Here is a 21622-nt window from a genome sequence, read left to right as displayed (position 1 = left end):
TGTAGGTCAGTAACCATGGATCAGTCGTGTGTTATTGATCAGGCGTCGTAGAAATACATTTATTGTGCCGGGTCGACATGTTACAGCAGCACATAGTGACTCATATAAAAGATAAATGGAATGCTTCAGTAATACTGATCTGTACCAGAACCAGGACTCAGTCAGAACCAGAACCTGCTGTAGGACCAGGTTCTTCTGCCATGGAGCACCTGCTCAGGCGACCACGCGAGAAGTCATTGTCTCTCGTCCCATTGGTCGGAGTCCGTCTCCGTGACAACAGTCACACCGTGCTGACCGCTGGAATTCCTTCTCCAGGTCGTCCAGCTCCAGGATGTCCACCTGACGCTTGGCTAGAGACAGATTAGAGTTGTTAGAGTGGGGGACACGTCCTCACCACCAGAGGACACCTGGGGGGACACGTCTCTGTCCGTCCACACTAAACTAATAAAAGGTTTATTGTGAAGGAGTCACCTGGTTCTGAAGAAAACTCTCCATCAGAGTTTCTCTTTGGAGACGCACCAGGACGATCGTACTGAGGAAGACAGGGACAGACATATTGGAGGACAGAGGGGCGCAGCCATGTCTGTTAATGACTCTGTTTATCTGTCTCTGTGTCCTTACCGTGGCTCCAGAGGACGGCTGGACGATCCAGGCGTATTCAGGTCTGATGAGCCGGAGACAGTTCAGAGCCGCCAGGAAACAGTTGACTTGTTTCTGGAGACCGACCAGAGTCCGGACCTCTCGACCCAGACGCATCCCGAACTCAAACATTACTGTCCCCGCTGGACAGACAGACAGAGACAAGGACACAGAAAAAGTTTACACTCAAATACTGCTCAGACCTGTGGAAGATGGTCTGTCTGCTCTGTCCTCTCTTTCCTCAGTATCTTCTGTCCCCTCAGTGTGTCCATCTGGAGGAAAGATGTCTTCTACTCTATTGTGTCTCTGAGTGTGTCCTCTGACCTTTCCTGTAGTTGTGTCTGCAGACATGGAAGGCGTAGAGCAGCTCGTAGTAGTTGTGGGTCAGTAGATCTAAACCTCTGGCTCTGGACTCGATGATGTTCACCACCTGTCAATCACATGATGTCATCAAGTACTGATCATCACCATCAGCTGATCAGTGACTCATCAATAAACAGTCTACTAAAGGATCAGCTGATCAGTGACTCATCAATAAACAGTCTACTAAAGGATCAGCTGATCAGTGACTCATCAATAAACACTCTAAAGCAGATGTCTTCAACGGGGGTCTCTGCAGGGGGGTCGTGAAAGTTTTGATTGATTAGACTTTTTTTTTTTTTTAATATTCCTCCGAAATTTTATCCACAGATTTAAAGGAACAGTATGTAAGAAATGTATTTCAATTAATCATAAAATGGCCCTGATATGTCACTAGACATGAAGAAATCATGTTCATTTCAAATCCTTCTATCACTGACAACAGTGGTCCGGCCAGGATATAGTCATTTAAAAGTGAGAGTTGCAGCCCTCAGCTGATGTTGATGTTGTCATGTTGTGTTTTGGCCTGAGGCTCCACCCTCCACCTATCGACCAATCACGAAGTCAGTAGAGTTTCGTCATCCGGGTTGCCAGCTCTGCTCTAGTTACCGCAGCTGCAGCTACGAACGTGTCGGATAAAACATGTATAACGTTACGAAACTTAAGACCTCGTTATGAATCCGAACTACGTCGTGACAAAGTCCGAAATAAAACAAGGATTGGTATAGGAGACGCCTTTGAAAGACGGAGACGGCTGAAAACGGAGAAGAATTTGAAGACAGACGCCAACGTTGCTAATTTTCTCCTGGACAGGTAAGATTCATCTATGTTTGGCTAACTTACTTGTACATAATGTAAATGGACATTTCAAATATTCACGACAGTCGAACAAAGTTATGCATGTTCGTGCAAAGTAACGTTACGTTAGCGCATACAGAGGAGGTGGGTCATCGAATTGAAAAGGTAAGGAATTGTTTGGGAAATAAAAACGGCGAGTCGTCATTGCTAACATTAGCATTAGCATTATGAGCCCGTTTCTCTGTCATTATGCTGAAACGCAGAGGAAAACAACATTAGCACGTCGATTATGGCAATGTGAAACGTAACTGAGACGTAGTGAGTAGCCTAACGTTACCTCGGTAACCTGGCAACCTCGAGTCAGGGGTAGGTTGGAGGGGATACACCGTTCTACAGTATTTAGAAAGTGATTGCAGTACCAGTTTTGGCCACAATCTTACATACTGTTCCTTTAAACGTCTTTAAATACCAGACCTGCAAACTCCTCAGCGAAAAAATAAGTGACAGTGTCCGCGGGGGGGGGGGGGTCGTCCGATTTTTTGTTTTTCTTTTTTTGTGATTTTAATATGCAGATGACACATTTCTCAGCGTGACTTAACTGCTCCAAAAAGACTTACCTCGAATTTAACCCTCTGGGGTCTAGAGTATAATTGGCCGTTTTTTACTACTTTTGGTTTTACCTTTATATTTCATCTTAAAAACAGTTTACCTTGCCTTGTTGGGTGTCATTCTTTTCAGCACAACCTCGCAATATGTGATTACACAGTTATTTTTTCATTCTGGCATACTGTATTAACACAGTGGACCTAAAACCACACTAAAAACATAAAATCCGAGTAGGAAAACCCTAGATTTTTCACTGTGAAAACCACAAACATATTTAACGAACCATTTTTATAACTTAGAATGCAAATCTAAACTGTAAATTTCAAAAGCTTATATAAAAATTTTGCAAACAACAAAGTTATTTACAGCTATTTACATTGAAATACAGGAAATGCATCAGGCGCTTTTTGCACAACTATTTAGAACCATCTGCAAAACAATCAGGCGTCACAATAAGTAATGTCTAATAAGTAATGTCTAATAAGTAATGTCTAATAAGTAATGTCTAATGAGTAATGTCTAATAAGTAAGGTAAGTAAATAAGTAAGGTCACGAATGTCTCAAATCTCAAAACTCGTTTCTCTCTCTTCAACCGTCATCACTCCATAGATTGTATATAGCGTCACTCCCACCAATTTTCCCTCTTCCTTAGCAACCATTACCATTTAATTTTCTGATTGGCTGATGTGATGCATTTTTCCACCAATAGGAAAGAGGGTGTCTTGTTTTTTTTTTCCTCGATCACCTGAAGCCGGCTAGCAATCTCCACTTGCTAGCGTTTTCCTTTTCGCCGTAACTTCCTGCACTAAGCGCGCACCAAATATGATGACAGTATTCAGGAAAAAGCCGTATATTAGTTTTCATAAGTCCACTTTTACTTGGCCTATCAACACAATTTAAAAACTGGTATATAGTTTGAAGTTAGCACGTTCTGCACAAATTGAAACGGAGTCTCAGTGAGACTTCGTCTTGCTGCTACGTTGTCTTAAACTGGTCATGTGATTTGGACGCGCCGGCGCGTCCGTCGAAGCAAATGCTAAGATTCCGATTGGCCCAGAGAAATGTCAATTATAAGAATGATCCAATGTTTTCGCAATTCTAGCCCGCATGGCATGCAGATGAAGGGCAGCCCCAGACCCCCCCGAAAAAAAAACTTTCCAGTTCTACGCGATTCACGTGGATGACCCAATCCACCAAGAAAACGGCGATTGTCGCCGAAAAGCGACAAGTTTGCAGGTATGAAATACATCTGTCATATTATAAAACCCAGTGTGACTCTAACGCTGATGAGGAGCAGGATGATCAATCAGTGATCAATCAGTGATCAATCAGTGATCAGCCAGTGATCAGGTGTACCTCGTCGTGCAGGTTGATGTAGGGGAACTGGACTAAATCCTGAAGCTGAGACCGTTCACACAGAACCACGACCAGCTGACGGAGACAATCCAGCTGCCTGTGGACAAACAGGAAACAGGAAACACTGAGAAGGTAGACGGGTACGTGTTCAGGTAGACGGGTGCGTGTTCAGGTAGACGGGTGCGTGTTCAGGTAGACGGGACGGGTGCGTGTTCAGGTAGACGGGTACGTACATGCTGCTGTCTGGATTCTGGGTCAGAGCAGCGTATGCTTCGTTGTTGTGTCCCAGGTCCAGATGATGTTTGAATATTCGAGTCCACAGAGCGGCCTGGAGACAGACACCTGGACGTCAGACACACGGACCGCCCCTTATCACATGTCCCTCTCACCTGAGACACCCTCACCTGACTGTTGCTGTCGGTCCCGGCCTCTGTTATGGCCAAAGAGGACAACTGGATGATGAGTTCAGGTAGACCCACGTCCTCCAGGAGACGCAGCACCTGGAACAGACCTTCAGTGATGAGGGACAGACACCTGGACATGGACATGTCCTCAAGGAGACAGTCTGTTGTTTCATTCTAGCTCATTTTAAACGTCTCTGTCCTTTTAATGTCCACATATCCCCTGTCTCCTGCTCTACCTTGTTGTAGTACTGCAGTCTTGGGGTAGAGACATTGTCCTCGTCCTCGCTGCCTGTCAGTCTCATCAGGAACTCCTCCTTCTCCACCTCTGTCGCTGCCTCCTGGAAACACTGCAGAGCCTGATGGACGCAACAAACACAAAGGAAGTGATGTCACAGGTGAGAGACAGGTGAGAGACAGGTGAGAAACAGGTGTCAGTGTTCTGTTGGACTCACCTTCTGACCTTCCCCGTTGGCCAGGTAACACTGACCCAGCATGAAGCGACAGGAGCCGATGTTCACCTGACACCACGGACCAATCAGCCTCACATACTCCTGCACACAGGACACACAGGTGAGGCTGAGGACACTCCCTCCCTCCCCAGGACGGAGAGAGTTGTTTGAATAGACGGGACCAGACTGGCCGACCCGCTCTCAATAACACAATGGATGAGGATCTGATGGGATCAGCTACTGAGCAACAGTCGGACACTTGAGAAACCAAACGTGGACACTAAAGAGAAAATGAGGACATATAAAACCTTGTCCTGAATGATCATAAACGAGACGTAAAGATTTAACAGATGAGTTTTGTGCTGAAGTTCTGCCAGAAAACAAAGTGCATCAGGTTTGTGTTATTGTCAACAGAACCAGTGGCTACGTCCTGACAGCTAACAGCGCTAGCATGGCTGGGTAAATAACCTACATCTAGTATATGTCAACAATAAAGTTAACTACATACATATTAAATATGAGATTATATAGGCTAATGTAAAAGCAAAATGTTGTTAGCTGTGTTATGTTTAGCAAAATATGAAGTTTGTTTTTCTAACGTTAGCTCGTCAGAGTAGCAGCTGGTAAAACTGATAAAACTTCAGTTTGGATCCATTAACTCCTCAGATTCTGGCAACACAGCGAGATGAGATTGATAACGGTAGCCGCTGTGTTTTTACCTCCAGCTAACCGCTGTGACGTAGTCATGACGTAGGACGTTAAAAGGTCGGTAGTTTATAATCCATGTCATGTGACTGCTGACATGTATAACTGGTATATTTTATTTATTTTTACTGCTTCTTAAAACATCTTTATCTTGTGTTTGATCCATTTTAGACTTAGACTTATTGTGTAGCATTCATTGTGGACAGCAGAGGAAGGAGTTCATTCTCAGGACATGATACAGACTGGGCCGACCTGTAAGACTTCTCAGTGGACGCCTGGACAGAGACAGAGGTCACCTGTCTGATGAAGATGAACTCACCTGCAGCTGAGTGTACTGACAGCTGGCCATGAGACACTCAGGGAACTGAAAACCGGGGTTACTGGGCCACCTGGGACACTGAGTTAAGACCATGAAGACGTCTGAATGAGCTCAGAGGATTATTATTATTAATTATTATTATTATTATTATTATTGTTACTGAAACAGGATACAGCAGCTGAGCCAACAGCTGGACCACACTGGAGATCATGTGACTCCAGACGAGCAGAGAGGACGTCGTCTGCTGACAGAAGATCTGAGACACAATCAGTTTCCTGCCAGACGTCTGGTAGAAGAGCTCCACCACTGTCTGAGGACTCAGACCTGCAGGGACAGGGGACAGAGGGATGAACCGAGGAGGAGACACCGTTAACACAGACAGGGGATGGACAGAGGAGGACACCATTAACAGGGACAGGGGACAGAGCATGTATAGTCTCAGACCTGAGCGGGTGGTGGACACGGGGGGAGTGTCTGACAGCTCCAACACTGTGAGGTGCTGCAGGTTAGCGTCTCTGTAACACGAGGACAGACACATACATATGTTCATAGGTGTTCATATGTTATGTACACAGGACAACAGCTGAGGACTCACAGGGTATCCATGGCGACGGAGGAGGACAGGCTCTGACTGATGTGTTTGAGCAGGTGATAGGAGGACAGGAGGTGGGACGTTCTGGGAATCAAGTCCTGTTGTAGCTGCAGCAGCTGGGCCCCCCCACCCAGAAACACCTGAGGGACATGGAGACAGTAATCAGACTTGATGTGGTCAGCTGATCCGTGTCTATTAACCCATTCAGGCCTAAACACTCTTCTGTAAACCCCCTCTCAAAACCTGAGGTTTTTCAGAATATGTCAACACTAAAACCTTAATTTCTCAGGCTCTGTAGCAGATAAAAACATGAGATAAAAAGCATTTGACAGCTTACTTCTTTGGCTTTCAACTTGACTGACTTGCTAGGGCATAATCTTCAAATGCATTGTTTTAAAAAAATCAAAAAACACCAAACATTTTTAAAATTTTGAAAATCAGTAAAGATCTATTTTTCCAATTACTTCGTCAATATCACTTCCTTCACTTGAGTCAGCCGTGACGGAACGCTAGCACGGTGTTTAAAATTTTCGACCAAAACATACTCCACGTGTAGGCTTTCGACCAATCACAAAGCGTTTTATTAGTCACATGAGTTTAAAAAAAATCCCTAAGCATCTCTGTCACTCACCCAAGAATATTTCAGCCAATCACAGTGCATATAATTGGCCATAAAAGACGACAATGCTCAAAATGACACGTTTGCCGGCCTTAATGGTAACTACGCATAGATGCGTGATCCGGTCTTAAAGGTGAACACGCACAGATGCGTGATCCGGTCTTAAAGGTAAACACGCACAGATGCGTGATCCGGTCTTAAAGGGTTAATATTATTGTTGATCATCTCTAACCAGGAGGATCTATCTGTGCTCAGTGCGTGTCATGTAAGGTGAGGTGATACATGTTCCGTGTAGCGTGTAGCGTGTAGCGTGTAGCTTGTAGCGTGTAGCCTGGAGCATGTAGCCTGTAGCCTGTAGCCTGTAGCCTGTAGCATGTAGCCTGTAGCCTGTAGCGTGTAGCATGTAGCCTGTAGCCTGTAGCATGTAGCATGTAGCCTGTAGCCTGTAGCCTGTAGCGTGTAGCCTGTAGCGTGTAGCCTGTAGCGTGTAGCCTGTAGCCTGTAGCCTGTAGCGTGTAGCCTGTAGCCTGTAGCCTGTAGCGTGTAGCGTGTAGCATGTAGCCTGTAGCCTGTAGCGTGTAGCCTGTAGCGTGTAGCCTGTAGCGTGTAGCCTGTACGTACGTTGTCCCCAAAGCGCAGGTAGAGCTTCTGCAGCAGCAGCAGGTCTCTGCAGAGCAGCGCTCTGGTCATGGTCATGTGACAGACGGCCTGACAGATCAGAGACACTGCAGAGCTGCTGCTGTACAGCTGAGACAGACTCATCCTGACTGCCAGGCTCTCTCCTGGAAGACACAGAGCAGGGACAACTAAAGCCCACTGTTATCAAAACCAAAACCAGAACCAGAACCTGGACCTGGACCTCTGGTTCCTACCTGCAGCTGCAGGTCTGTCTCCTCCGACCTCCGAGTCCGTCTCCAGGTCCATCTCCCTGAGCAGAACCATCATGGCTGCCATGGGGTTACGGACATTCTGTAGCTTGTTCTGGATGTCCACTATCACGTTATCACTGTGAAGAAGAGGAGACAGGCGATGAAGAGGAGCAGACAGGCGATGAAGAGGAGCAGACAGGTGATGAAGGTGGGTTGTGTCGTGTGACTGACTTGTCGTTACAGAGCATGCTCTCCAGGACGAGCTCTGCTGCCCTCTCAGGTGACTGCAGGTATTCCAGAGCTTTCTCCATCTCGTACGCCATCTCTCCAGAAACAGCATCGCTGACCAACCTAAGGCACTGGACCAGCTGCAGGACGTCTCGGCCCACGTCGGGGTCTGAGGACCAGAACACAGGAACATGTGTGTATAAATAAATAAATAAATAAATGTACACACTAATAGACGCCAGGTGGGTTAGCTGGCTGCAGGTGAGCTGGTACCGTCAGTGATGGGCGTCTCGTCCTCTGAGAACAGGTACTGGTCGTAAGACAGGTACAGGTGATCCACAGCAAAACAAGGCAGGAGGAACGACATGAAGCCCTGAAACACAACAGCAGCTCTTTATATGTTCAAATATTCTCCTCAGATAGACCATGATGGTACCGACCCTCCTCAGATAGACCATGATGGTACCGACCCTCCTCAGATAGACCATGATGGTACTAACCCCCCTCAGATAGACCATGATGGTACCGACCCCCCTCAGATAGACCATGATGGTACCGACCCTCCTCAGATAGACCGTGATGGTACCGACCCTCCTCAGATAGACCATGATGGTACCGACCCCCCTCAGATAGACCATGATGGTACCGACCCTCCTCCTCAGATAGACCATGATGGTACCGACCCTCCTCAGATAGACCATGATGGTACCGACCCCCCTCAGATAGACCATGATGGTACCGACCCTCCTCCTCAGATAGACCATGATGGTACCGACCCCCCTCAGATAGACCATGATGGTACCGACCCTCCTCCTCAGATAGACCATGATGGTACCGACCCTCCTCAGATAGACCATGATGGTACTGACCCTCCTCAGATAGACCATGATGGTACCGACCCTCCTCAGATAGACCATGATGGTACCGACCCTCCTCAGATAGACCATGATGGTACCGACCCTCCTCAGATAGACCATGATGGTACCGACCCTCCTCAGATAGACCATGATGGTACCGACCCTCCTCAGATAGACCATGATGGTACTGACCCTCCTCCTCAGATAGACCATGATGGTACTGACCCTCCTCAGATAGACCATGATGGTACTGACCCTCCTCCTCAGATAGACCATGATGGTACTGACCCTCCTCAGATAGACCATGATGGTACTGACCCTCCTCCTCAGATAGACCATGATGGTACTAACCCTCCTCAGATAGACTATGATGGTACTGACCTTTCTCAGCAGACAGACCATGCCGGTGTGGTGGCTGATGGTCAGACCCACAGGGGTCGACTGGACCTCCTGATACTGCAGACAACAGGAGTAGAATCGGGACCAGAACTCCACCTGAAGCTGACGGTACTCCTCCTGAGAAAACTCAAACTCCGTCACACTGCTCTGCAGCTGGAAGAGATGGAGGAGAGGGTGGGTCAGAACATCATAGAGTATTGTCACAATAATTGGCATACGAGTCCAGACAGATGAAGGTTCTGGTTCTGTTCAGACTACAGACTTTAGAGTCTCCATCAGGTTCTAGAACCAGCTGAGATTAATTTGAACTCATCTTCATCACCTCATGAGAACAAACAGAGTCAGTACCTCAGTCTCCACAGCTAGAGTCACCTCCTTCTTCAGAGACTCCCAGGACAAATCAGAGATCCTCTCTGAGCCTCGCCGATAGATCTGGACAAGAAACACATCATCAGCACCAGACTAGTCACCAGACTCATCACCAGACAGGTAGGGTCTCACCTGTAGAGCTTTAACGATGGCTGAAGCAGTGAAGCGTAGAGGGGAGAAGAGAACCTCCAGGTACGTCTCCTGTTCAGAAACATGAACGTCAGAGTCATTTATCCATAAAACATTTTCTCTCCACGTGGAGACGTTTCTATGGAAACACCGAGTCCTACCCGGGGGTCCATGTCCACCCCAACATGGACTTCTTCTTCTGGTGGAGGCTGAACAAACACCTGGTTCCACTGGCCGCCCGTGTTGCTGTAAAACACAGGATCAGTAATCACCATGTTTCCAAGTAACTGGTTCTGGTTCTGGTCAGAGTCTGGTCTTTTTACTTACTGCTCATAGTTGATGTATTTGACTACGGTGGCGTTGGATTCGTCCACCCATACAGCCCAGACATCGTTGGAGGTCAGAGTGAAGTCCACTAGAGTCTCCTGCTGACAGAGACACCACTCAGAATTCATTCATTCATTATGATGTAAAACTCATCTACATTAAACCATCAGTTCAACCACAGACTCTCTGATGTCAGCAACAGAAAGAGACAACTTAAAACCAACTAAAAACACTGGGACAGAACAAGAAACGCGTGGAGAAGGAACATATGACGAAGCTTTGTGAAACTTTGATTGGTCCCTTTGGTAGCAGCGCGTTTCTATTTTAGGATTTCCGGCTGCTTCTACATCTCCACAATATTCAAATTGATTGTTTTGGATCAATAAAGATGGAACATATAAAGGAAAAGTTAACTGAGGTGGTTTGGAGATACAATACATTTTTACAGAGCGAGCCAGACTGACGAGGCACTCTAACGGCGTAGGCTACGTACGTAGGTTACAGCATCTAGTGCTGCAGAGGTATAAACTGCACTTAACGTTGAATGTAAGAGCAGAAGGTGTCATGGACCTTGTTTATGTTTATTGGCTGGCTCAGAGAGCAGCACTAGTTATTATCTGCAGAGAGACAACTGGAGGCTGCAGCTGCATTAGCCTTTCAAACAGAAAACCTCAGAAAACTAATCACAGCTAACACAGAGGTGCTCTAATAAACCAACACTGAGTGGATGGCCACATAAAGACAGTCAGATATCCCCTTTAATAACAATGAGACCGAGATCTCAAACTGAACTCATCTGTTCTAATATCACCGACTGATTTATAGGATCAATCTGTCCAGTCCAGAGGACAGAACCAGACCCTGAGGTTCTGTTGGTTCAGCCTGAGGCACGCATGTCTGACTCTGGTTCTGGTTCTGGTAGATGATGTTGGAGGCTGTGGTTTACCTGTGTGCTGAATAGAGAGGAGATGTGTTCAAGGCTGTAGCGGTTGTTGTCGGTGGCAACCAGCTGCAGGACAGTGAACTGTCCTTTCTGAGGGACGGCAAGATAAACACAGAGACAGAGGCCGGTGGTGGAGGAGAAGGCCAGCCTCAGACGGTGAGCCTGACCCGGCAGACGCTTCACTCCTTTACACACCGGCATGTACTCCAACATGTCGGCCTCCAGCAGACAAGTCTGATCCTGAGGACATGGAGGAGGACTGGTCTCAACGGGACTCATCGTGAACACACATTAAACATCTGATGTGAAATGATTGCAGCTCCAACCTTGAACGACCACATGCGCAGTCGGTGATCCTGACAGAGGGCGAAGATGAAGGAGTCTTCCTCCAGTTCTCTGACGGCCAGACTGAGCACCAGGTCGGCCGGACTCTGCTCCCCCCGGATGGCTGTGGGCATCCAGCCGGAGAGTCGGGTCATCATGGAGCTCCTCTTCAGCTCCAGCACCGACACACTTCCTGTAAGAAGATGGATAACAAAAAAGCGTTAAAAGAAAGGCAGCTGGACTTGTTCATCTGAGTAGCTTCTTCGGGGAAGTTGAAGTTTAAATAGGAACATCTGTGGGTAACTTTCTTGACTCTTTTCTGTTAGCGACCAGAAACTGGCATGACTGGTGTCCGTTAAAGGCTAGATACTTACCTGTCAGAAGTTAGGACTAGGGATGGCCCGATCCGATACTTAGGATCGGTATCGGCCCGATATTGGTCAAAATTTCAGGATCGAATATCGAAAAAAATAACTATAGCCCTACCGATCCGATACCCAAATGCTCAACTTAACTTTGCGCGACATGCCGTAAACAGAGAGCAGCTGCAGCACGCGTGTGTAAACAGAACCTCTTGACAGTGAATTAGCCTAGCGCTCTTATCATGTCAGCTGTGTGGAGTTACTTTGCACGCAAGGAAGAGAAAAGTAAAACAGCCGAATGCAACTTGTGCAACGCGAGTGTCTCAAGGGGTGGCAGCAGCACTGGACGCAAGTGTTTGTGACAGTTATTTAAAGTTAGCAGTCACTTAAAGCAGCTGTATGTCCTATAGCAGGGCGCCCATTACATCGACCGTGATCGACCGGTGCGGGTAGATCGCGTGCCATTGGAAAAAAATAAAATGTTTTAGATGTTAGTCTGGTTTAACAACTAACTGTTGCACCTCCAAAACAAACAGCAAGACAAACGTTCATCTTTATTTATTTCACTTTATATTTGCAACATACCCTCAGTTCAGCGGCATAAATCCACAGCCACGCACAACTTCAACCACAACAACTCAAGACTACCGTCTTTCTTAAATAGACAGCGTTATTTTTCTAAAGGTGCAGTGCACCAGTTTTTCTTGATAAAAATAAAAACAAAGATGGATAGAGCTTTTAACACTGTAGCAACAATTAATATGACTTAGGATAGGTAGATCACTTTGACTTGGTCATTGTAAAAGCAGCTTGCAAGCCAAAGAAGTGTGGGCACCCCTGTCCTATAGTCTTCAATGGAACATTACTAAGTCCATTCTATATCTAGTTTGATATGAGTGTTTTACAGTTCAACCCCAGAGGTTACATGTGAAAGAAGAAACATTCAAGTTTGTAGTTTGCACTGATCTGAAGTTTAAAGGTGACATAGAATGATTGAACGGGGTATTTATCCTTGATCTGTGATGTGACATGCAGACAACTAAATTTTGGTTGGGTCTGTAATGCCTTAGAAGCTTCCTAAAAACCTCTCTCAGAAAGCTATATTAGGGTGGGGGATTTTAAACGCGTGGTTTTGCACCTATTTGGCGCCCCTTCGGGCTTAACTGGCAACCTCATTATGAAATGCAAGCACTTGACGCTGATTGGCTGCATTTGCTGCCACTCAAAAGAATGTAAACTTCGCTATAGAGAGCCGAAGTCCCGCCCCTCTACTTACCGAAGGGAGTTTTGGTCGGTTCTGTTCGCGCCAGCATGCGGGACTTGTAGTTCATTTAATTACGTATTTTCCATAGCGTTTTACTTAACTATCTTGCGACAAACTGTGACATTCTTGACATGTAAAATCATTTTTTATTCTGAAAAATAATAATAATATAATCCAAGGCACAAGTCGATCGGGACCAGAAAATAATTTATCTTTCGCCATAGACTGCCGTTCACAAACGAAGTAGCAGTCTGTGGTTGAATGTAGTTGGAATCCGATTATAAATGAACAGCAGCCACGCATCTCGTGCATTTCTATTGGTGGGAATGTAATGGAAAGTTTGCACACCGCTTGCACAGCCTGGAAGAGCACACCTCGGAACGCGACTCGCCATTTCGCCTTGAACTCCGCAAGCACTGCTGCAATGTACTTCCCGTTGGAGGCGAGAGGGCGGATGTATGCAAATTATTTTGAAGGGGAGGGAATTGAATGAGAGTGGGGGGGCAGTGAGATGCATTTTACGTAATATGTATCCGTTGTTCAGATTGGGCCATTTTCTGGCTGACATTTCTAAAGGAGGAATTTCTATGAAACGGAGATGTTCAGAATGTCTAGCACTTTTCGTATGTTCGTGAATGCGGGCAGACTACCGTTATTCAACTAAGACAAGGTAAAAACGTTTTTTCATTCTCTGTCACCTTTAAATAAAGAGCTTATGGCTTGAGGCACATCGTGGGCTGTTTTATTTCTTTCTTCTTAGGGGAGCAGAATATTTGTTGCACAGTTTGAACATGGTGTTTTTAGATGTCCATATTAAGCAAAGTACATCTATACAAACTATATGTATTAACAACTTAACAGAGGAGAAAAGAAGGTATCGGACTGATAACGGTATCGGCAGATACTCCAAATTGCAGTATCGGTATCGGACATGAAAAAGTTGGATCGAGCCATCCCTAGTTAGGACTGTGTTGTAAATTGATGGCAGATTATATCTCAGTCAACCTCCTCCGTTTATTCTGTCTCAATAAAAGCAATTTATACGGTATATGAAATGTCTGCACATAAAATAAGAGCCTGTGTTTAGTATCAATCCGTTAATTACCGTAATAACACAGACATTGGATTTAGCGTCAAAGAGCAGCAGCTGGTGCAGTTCATCAGTTCATCAGCTGTTGAGACAAATCTATGCAAGACTAAATGAAGTATCATTGAATAAATCTAATTTATAGTAAACAGTTGACTTTCAATTCAACTTTGCTAGCTAGCACTTATAAAGCTGAGCTAGTTTACGTTACGTCTGGAGTCGTTTCCTCCGGATTTTAACCAACTGTCTTTAAATAATTGTAAATCTCCATGGTCTAAAAAAATCAAGAGTACAAACATCAGGTTTTCAAAAGTGGCGGCTTCTCATGGTACGTGAGCTTTCTGAGCCGTTTTCTCCGTCAGGTTAAATTCTGGACTGACCGGTGTGTGTGTGGAGTGTGTGGGAGGTGGCAACTTTAGGAAGGGGAGGGAAAGATGATCTAACAAATGGGGAGCGATAGGAAAAATAACGCAAGTAAAACGTTGTTTGAAACGTGCTAAAATATTTCAGATTCGCTATGAGACCCTGGTGAGCTGCAATAGTATTAACATTGTATGGGAAACACTGAGCTGGTTTAGTTTTAGAGGCCGATATGAACAGAAACACACTGCTGGGAAGCGGAAATGACATGCTAGCTGTTAGCATCTCAATTAGCAACTGTTCTGCAATCTCCCAGACTCTGGACTGGTCTACTTTAGTCTGGTTGTTGGTTGGTTGTCAGATACTGATGCTGCTTGTTTTATTTTTCATTTGGTTCGGGTTAGAACTCGAGCTGTTCTGGTTCTGATCGGATTGCCCACCCTCTCTCTGATGCTTGCTCCTATATATTTTATGGTCTGGTTAAAGAGGACAGAGCAGGAGTTTACCCTGAGCGTCGTGAGGCGGTAGAGTCATCACCATGATGCCTCCAGCAGGTGAAGCCAGGGCAAAGTGAGCTTCCCCCTGGAAGCTGAGCCAGGCCGTGGAGGTGATGGGACTCCCCGTCTGCCCCGCTGAACTGGGGATGATGGCGCTGTGAGTCGGGTCTTGCAGACTCGGTTTGCCCACATCAGTGAAGATGGACTGCATGTGCAGCTCCGTCACCAGCTCCTGGAGGAGAAGCAAAAATGACTTGCAAGAAAAAAGCAGGAGGCTCCTCCCAAGCAGCTGATCTAAAGTAAAACTGTGGTGTTATTATTAAACAGTGACGTCAGTTCCTCTCATCAACAGAAGACTGGAGCTTCAGCCTCGTTACTACTCACGCTGCGGTACATGCGTGTTGGGTGAGGCAGCACCAGCCTGTGAACGCTCTGATTGGTGGAGATGAGGATGAAGACATTGTTGAGCGTCTCGTGGATGTTGACTCCTCCGGGCAGAACTGTGCAGTGGGTGAACCTGAGTTTGACGGCGTTGTTGAGCAGGTTGGTGTCCAGAGACTGCTCCACCAGCTGCACCGAGTCCCCTGATGTAGACCTGCAAAGAGTCACAGCGTCAGTACGAGTTCAGTCACTCTAACGCTGCTGCGTGTGCAGAGATCACTGACCAGCGGATGAATCGGTTACTGGTCACAGACAGCAGCTTCCCGCTCTCCTCATAATGAAACGCTCCAGCGCTGTCGGCAAACTTCAGACTTCCAGGAAGAGAACTCACACCTGCAGACAGGAACAGGTACAAACAGCTGATCAGTGATCTGATCCACAAGGGCTCACTCTGCCAGAGTTATCAGAGAGGGAAACGGCTCCATCCAGGAGTTCAGACCAATGCCCTGAATGAACACAGAGCAGGAACAACTGAAAACAGTTTAACTGAGCGTCCAGAGGGATCATCCAGGGTAGGAAACAAACGCCCCTTTATCACTCAGACATATGGACATAAAGAAAACAGATGTTGCTATGATGTAAAACTAATAACTAGCATGCTACTATACAGCTTTGTGCTAACAGCTGTTTTATAATTTTAATACTGATATTATTCTGAGAATCCTGGAGCCGCTGGGATCGTTTCATTACTCTGATCCAGTAAAACGCAACAAACTGATCATCAACAAGAAATGAGCTGATGCGTCTGACAGGGGAATAAAATGCTAACAGGCTAACTAGCTAACTGAAGCTAACGAGAATGAGAGGAGGTAACGTTAGCTAACAGTTAGCATACAGTCACCTGCTGAGCCGTTCAGATTGAACTCAACGAGGCTAATGCTAACGGCTAATGCTACGGGACTAAAGTTAGCATCCATCCCTCCTGTGCTAGCTGCCCTGTCCTTAGTGTGTCCTAGCCTTCGACAGACAGCCATGAGGAGCATTTACCGAGGTTTACGGTCACTTCTCGGAATCTCTGAACAGCTTCCCTCTCAAATCCACAGATCTCTATGAAGCTACGCTCCAGCGCCGCCGCCATCTTGTCCTCATGCAGCTGTGACAGGGGCAGCCGCGCGCTGAGCTTTCAAAACCTCCTTCTTCTTCTACGGCTAAAAATAAATGATACTTCTTCTTCTACTACTGCACCACTTATACTCTTGTTGTTGGCAGCTTTCGGCGCATTAGCGCCACCATCCGAACACAGACTCTAAATAAAGATATGAAGAGAACAGTTTGTTCTTTTGTTGTGCAAATAATAAAATAAAATAAAATAAATAAATGAATACATCTCCATCATCCCTGATCATTTTTTTCTTGCTTTCATAGATTCATATCTTTTTCTGTCTGACTTTGAACAGATGTTCAGTCATATGAGGAAAACTCTGATGGTGTTGTTGTTTCATATCCTCTCTGGTTCTTCTTCTTCTCTTGTTTTAATAAAGTCACAGCAGGTAAATCACCATCCTGTCCTGCAGCAGGGTCACAGTCTATAGTCCACGTCAGTCCGTCTCCAGCAGATGTCCCCAAACAGCAGCTTCAGGACGAACCGATGAACACATGCTGTCCTTATGGTTTCACCTCTGTTTCCCTGAAGACGCTCCAGGTCCTGGATCAGAACCAGTTTCATAGCAGAGCGATAAGTGAACATCTGGCTTTAAAAACATCACTGAACTGTTTTTCAGTGATTTCCTGACAATGCTTCTCTGGGGAGGACGTTGCTGGACTGGTTACTGGACTGGATGCAGCTGCAGGGTTTCAGATTCTTTAGGACAGAGTCCGCTCTTTAGGACAAAGTCCTCTCTGTGGGACAGAATCCGCTCTTTAGGACAAAGTCCTCTCTTTAGGACAGAGTCCGCTCTTTAGGACAAAGTCCGCTCTTTAGGACAAAGTCCTCTCTGTGGGACAAAGTCCTTTCTTTAGGACAGAGTCCGCTCTTAAGGACAAAGTCCTCTCTGTGGGACAAAGTCCTTTCTTTAGGACAGAGTCCGCTCTTAAGGACAAAGTCCTCTCTTTAGGACAAAGTCCTCTCTGTGGGACAAAGTCCTTTCTTTAGGACAGAGTCCGCTCTTAAGGACAAAGTCCTCTCTGTGGGACAAAGTCCTTTCTTTAGGACAGAGTCCGCTCTTAAGGACAAAGTCCTCTCTTTAGGACAAAGTCCGCTCTGTGGGACAAAGTCCTTTCTTTAGGACAGAGTCCGCTCTTAAGGACAAAGTCCTCTCTGTGGGACAAAGTCCTCTCTGTAGGACAAAGTCCTCTCTTTAGGACAGATACACAACCATCTCTTTGTGCATGTATGTGTGTGTGTGTGCTATTGTGTGTAGTTGTTCTATTGTGGGACAGTCTGTTCTTTCTGTGTTTCCAGGAAATCAGGATGTGAGGTTCTCATTAGGAGATCAGCCAGAAAAAAGAATTTCTGTTCCTCTGAGAAAGAAACTGATGGGAGTCTGTGTGTTAGTGTGTGTTAGTGTGTTGGTGTGTTAGTGTGCATGTTAGTGTGTTAGTGTGTGTTAGTGTGTTGGTGTGTTAGTGTGCGTGTTAGTGTGTTAGTGTGTGTGTTACTTACACAGGAACTCTACTCCCTGCCACTGAGGACGTCCAGAAGAGGCGCTGTCTGTATCTGAAGGACTCCTCCCACCCGGCACATGGACTATTTTCCCTCCTGTCCTCAGGCAGACGTTTCAGAAGCCTCCAGACAAGGACCAGCAGACGGAGGAAGAGCTTCCTCCCCAGAGCTGTGACCTTATTAAACGCTGACCCCTGCCCCCCACTCCCCCCTGCTGACCCGTACGCACCAATTCACTCACACCCGTCAACTCCTCGTTCCCTCACTGACCAAAGACTTTTACACCATCACCACCAGCAAAACCTGTACCACTCTGTGCGTGATTTGAGGCTAGGACGGAGGTTCACCTCCCAGCAGGACAATGACCCCAAACACACTGCTAAAGCAACACTTGAGTGGTTTAAGGGGAAACATGTAAATGTGTTGGCAGGGGCGCCGCTAGGGATTTTGGGCCCCATGAAAAGAATCTTTACAGGGCCCCCCAACACAGCGGCGAAATTTTTTTATGCTATTTTACATACAATTATGCATTTTAATGGTATTTATTTTATCATTACCATTACCAATGAGGCCTCATTTTGACAGAGGGGAGATCAACTATTATTGAATAAGAACAGCTTGATAAATGTTTGACTGGATTGATTATTTAACTAATATAGCAGTAAAATGTAAAAATCCGGAGTTTTCTTGAGCTAACATGGTGAGAAAAGGGAGCTATCTTATAGACCACAGACAGGGACAAAGTTAATATTCCAGAACTTTCCACCACAACTAACAAACCCACCTTTTTTTTTTTTTTTTTTTTTGAAATACTGGGTGACATATTGTCGACCCTTCCACTCCTTCTCCTCTCTTAATTTCTTTTCTTTTCTTTTTTGGCTGCCTGATTTTTGAGGCATAGCCTACTGCCGTCTCCTCCTCCTTGACCGCTGGCGCTGTGGGACAAACCGCCGGTGCGCTACCTGCAGCTGATCCAGTCGGACTGAACCATTTTACATAAATAGAGGGGGGGGGGCCCTGCAGGCGTTGATGTTTCCAAAACAAATAAAGTTATTGTTACCAGGACATTGAAAATAAAACATTTGTGATTATATGTTAGTTAATAACTTAGTGTCATTATTTTTTCTGTATTATAATTTCATCATCATTAGGGGCCTCTCTGGGCCCCCCTCAATCATGGGCCCCTAGAATCCGTCTCCTTTACCCCCCCTTTTCGGCGCCCCAGTGTGTTGGAATGGCCTAGTCAAAGCCCAGACCTCAATCCAATAGAAAATCTGCGGTCAGACTTAAAGATTGCTGTTCACAAGCGCACACCATCCAACTTGAAGCAGCTGGAGCAGTTTTGCAAAGAGGAATGGGCAAAAATCCCAGTGGTAAGATGTGGCAAGCTCATAGAGACTTATCCAAAGCGACTTGGAGCTGTGATTGCCGCAAAAGGTGGCTCTACAAAGTATTGACTTTAGGGGGGTGAATAGTTATGCACATTGACTTTTTCTGTTATTTTGTCCTATTTGTTGTTTGCTTCACAATAAAAAAAAAAAAAAAAAAAAAAAACATCTTCAAAGTTGTGGGCATGTTCTGTAAATTAAATGATGCAAATCCTCAAACAATCCATGTTAATTCCAGGTTGTGAGGCAACAAAACACGAAAAATGCCAAGGGGGGTGAATACTTTTGCAAGGCACTGTAAGTTGGAATAAAGTTGACTAAAAAGTTGAAACACAGGGGTGGGTGATAACTTTAAACTTTATACTTTATAAACAGTCAAACCAGACTGGGTCAGAGGACAACAGAGGACAACAGGTGTATGACAGGACATCAGGAGGACATTATAAGGGTTAATGATGTCCATGAGTCCATCTGAAGGAGTTCACTGCTGAACGTGGAAAATACAACACCACTTGAATGCAGCATGTGGGAGTGTCCCCCTCCATTTATCTGTCGCTGCAGTTGAAGACTCAAGTAGAGAGACAGAGAGAACGGACAGAGACAGAGACAGAGACAGAGATACAAAGAAAAAAAACTAAGACAAAGACAAAGACAGAGACAGAGAAAACGGACAGAGACACAGACAGAGAGGACAGACAGAGACAGAGACAGAGAGACAGAGACAATGTCCTTTTTTAAATCATGGACAGAGATGAAGGAGAGAGGACATCTGCTGAGGAGAACCAATCAGCTGAGACTGAACTCTTCACAGCTGTGAGTCGGATTTAAAGTCAAAACAACAGAAAAAACTTTTAGTTTGATTTATTAATATTTATAACATCGGTTAAAATCACTTCTCGGTAAAAGACTAACCGTCAACAAGCTTTGAGATTTAATGATATTTTCATTACTTGTTGTGAGTCTCTGACATGTCTGGTTGTTTAAAACTCAATAGATGGTACTTCTCTAGAATGGCACAGTAGTTGTGGGTTTTAGTGGCACCAGCAGACGACCAGGTTGTAAAACAATACTGAATATGAGACAGGATGATGAAGTGGAGGTATTGTTTGTGGATTGTTTAAAACTGTGCAGGTTGAATTTTATAGTGTTGACTACTTTTTCAGATTAGAGTCCAATATGACCCAGAGGAACTGGAATTGGTACTGAATGTCATACAAACCATTTTTTGTGTGTTAAGCTTAAGGCCGGGGTCATTAAGTCAGTCGAGGACCTGGTTTAAAGCGTTTGTGAGTTTGGATGAGATGATGTCAAACCTGCTTACATTTGAACATTGAGATTGAGACATATATCTGGGAGGTCATTTATGTACAGTGAGAATAATAAGTGGTCCTTTAGAAAAACCAACGGCATCAGATGTGGTTCTGCATGGGGACGGGTCAGAATGAAGGATCGGTTCTGATTCCGATTAGACAGAAAGTCTCCAAATTCATCTGACCTCCACCTCAACAGGAGCCGGTTGCTAGGAGACAAGGAGGTTCGGGCGGCGCTGCAGGGCGTCTCGGTGGCTTCACTGCTGCCCCCTGTTGGTACGGAGGTCTTCAGATGTCTGACGCCGGCGTCGCTGCAGGAAACCCAACAACGTCATGAAACTGAGGAGAAAGAGCAAAGGAGGAAGAAAAGCAAAGGGGTAGCGATCACCGCATCATCATCATCATCATCATCATCACCAATAACAGATCAAAACAACAGGAAGGTCTGACTCACAATAACCTGGTGTTCCCATGTTCCACCCAGGCAACAGAGACGGACCCTCCCCAACCAGCCCCTCACCTGGAGGCTGGACGGCCCCTCCCCTTCATCTACGGGGAGCTGCCCCCCCAGCTGCAGTGCATCCCCCTGGAAGAGCTGGACCCTTTCTATCAATCACAGAGGGTGAGTCAGGTCCAATCATCTTTAGGGACGGTCAGCTGACCAAGCCTTGTAAGGACACAAATAAAAACAAACAAATGACCTTTGACCTTGGTCTGATCTTTGACCTTATTCTGATCTCTGACCTGTATCTCCACAGACATTCGTGGTGGTCAGAAAAGAACAGAAAGAAAACATCATCCACAGGTTTAACGCTGAGTCGTCGTGTTTCCTGTTGAGTCCGTTCAACCCTCTGAGGACGACCGCCATCAAGATCCTCCTTCACCCATATCCTTCATCTCATCGTCATCTGGTTGGGTCCACACAAACATGTTCAACCTCTCAGTCCACATGTGGAGGTGGTCTGGGACACATGTGACCTCCTTCCTTTGGTAGTGTGAACACACAATGAGTCCTGGGT

General features: G+C 45.8%; 2 protein-coding genes across 3 annotated transcripts; one reads left to right on the top strand and one right to left on the bottom strand.

Annotated features, from left to right (window-relative positions):
• Positions 1-45: 45 nt before the first annotated feature.
• LOC311495551 (nuclear pore complex protein Nup160-like) lies at positions 46-16879 on the bottom strand. Of its 2 annotated transcripts, none has more exons than XM_084555043.1 (28): positions 16291-16879; positions 15528-15636; positions 15247-15457; positions 14872-15094; positions 11295-11485; positions 10972-11208; positions 10026-10126; positions 9860-9944; positions 9702-9770; positions 9549-9632; positions 9183-9353; positions 8218-8317; positions 7948-8113; positions 7720-7853; positions 7469-7629; positions 6232-6368; positions 6081-6151; positions 5810-5960; positions 5637-5706; positions 4616-4714; positions 4400-4519; positions 4164-4259; positions 3993-4087; positions 3760-3856; positions 964-1069; positions 622-782; positions 472-532; positions 46-350 (listed from the first exon to the last, which is right to left on the bottom strand). In XM_084555043.1, exons 1-28 carry the CDS (start codon positions 16379-16381, stop codon positions 214-216), a joined length of 3534 nt encoding a protein of 1177 aa, XP_084411169.1. In that variant the 5' UTR covers positions 16382-16879; the 3' UTR covers positions 46-213. The 2 variants fall into 2 exon arrangements, with proteins under 2 accessions (XP_084411169.1, XP_084411170.1); XM_084555044.1 differs by having other exon boundaries at positions 10026-10123; positions 16291-16878.
• A 2937-nt stretch (positions 16880-19816) lies between these two features.
• Positions 19817-21595, top strand: LOC311495422 (sodium channel protein type 4 subunit alpha B-like). The gene is made up of 4 exons (XM_084554858.1): positions 19817-20106; positions 20803-20980; positions 21088-21225; positions 21362-21595. The coding sequence occupies exons 1-4, from the start codon at positions 20018-20020 to the stop codon at positions 21578-21580; spliced, it is 624 nt and encodes a 207-aa protein (XP_084410984.1). The 5' UTR covers positions 19817-20017; the 3' UTR covers positions 21581-21595.
• The last annotated feature ends 27 nt before the right edge of the window (positions 21596-21622 follow it).

The sequence above is a fragment of the Chelon labrosus genome (genome assembly GCF_963514085.1).
Source record: "Chelon labrosus genome assembly, chromosome: 11".
Lineage (NCBI taxonomy): Eukaryota > Metazoa > Chordata > Actinopteri > Mugiliformes > Mugilidae > Chelon > Chelon labrosus.
Note: the sequence above shows the minus strand (reverse complement) of the source record. Positions and strands in the feature narration are given on the sequence as shown.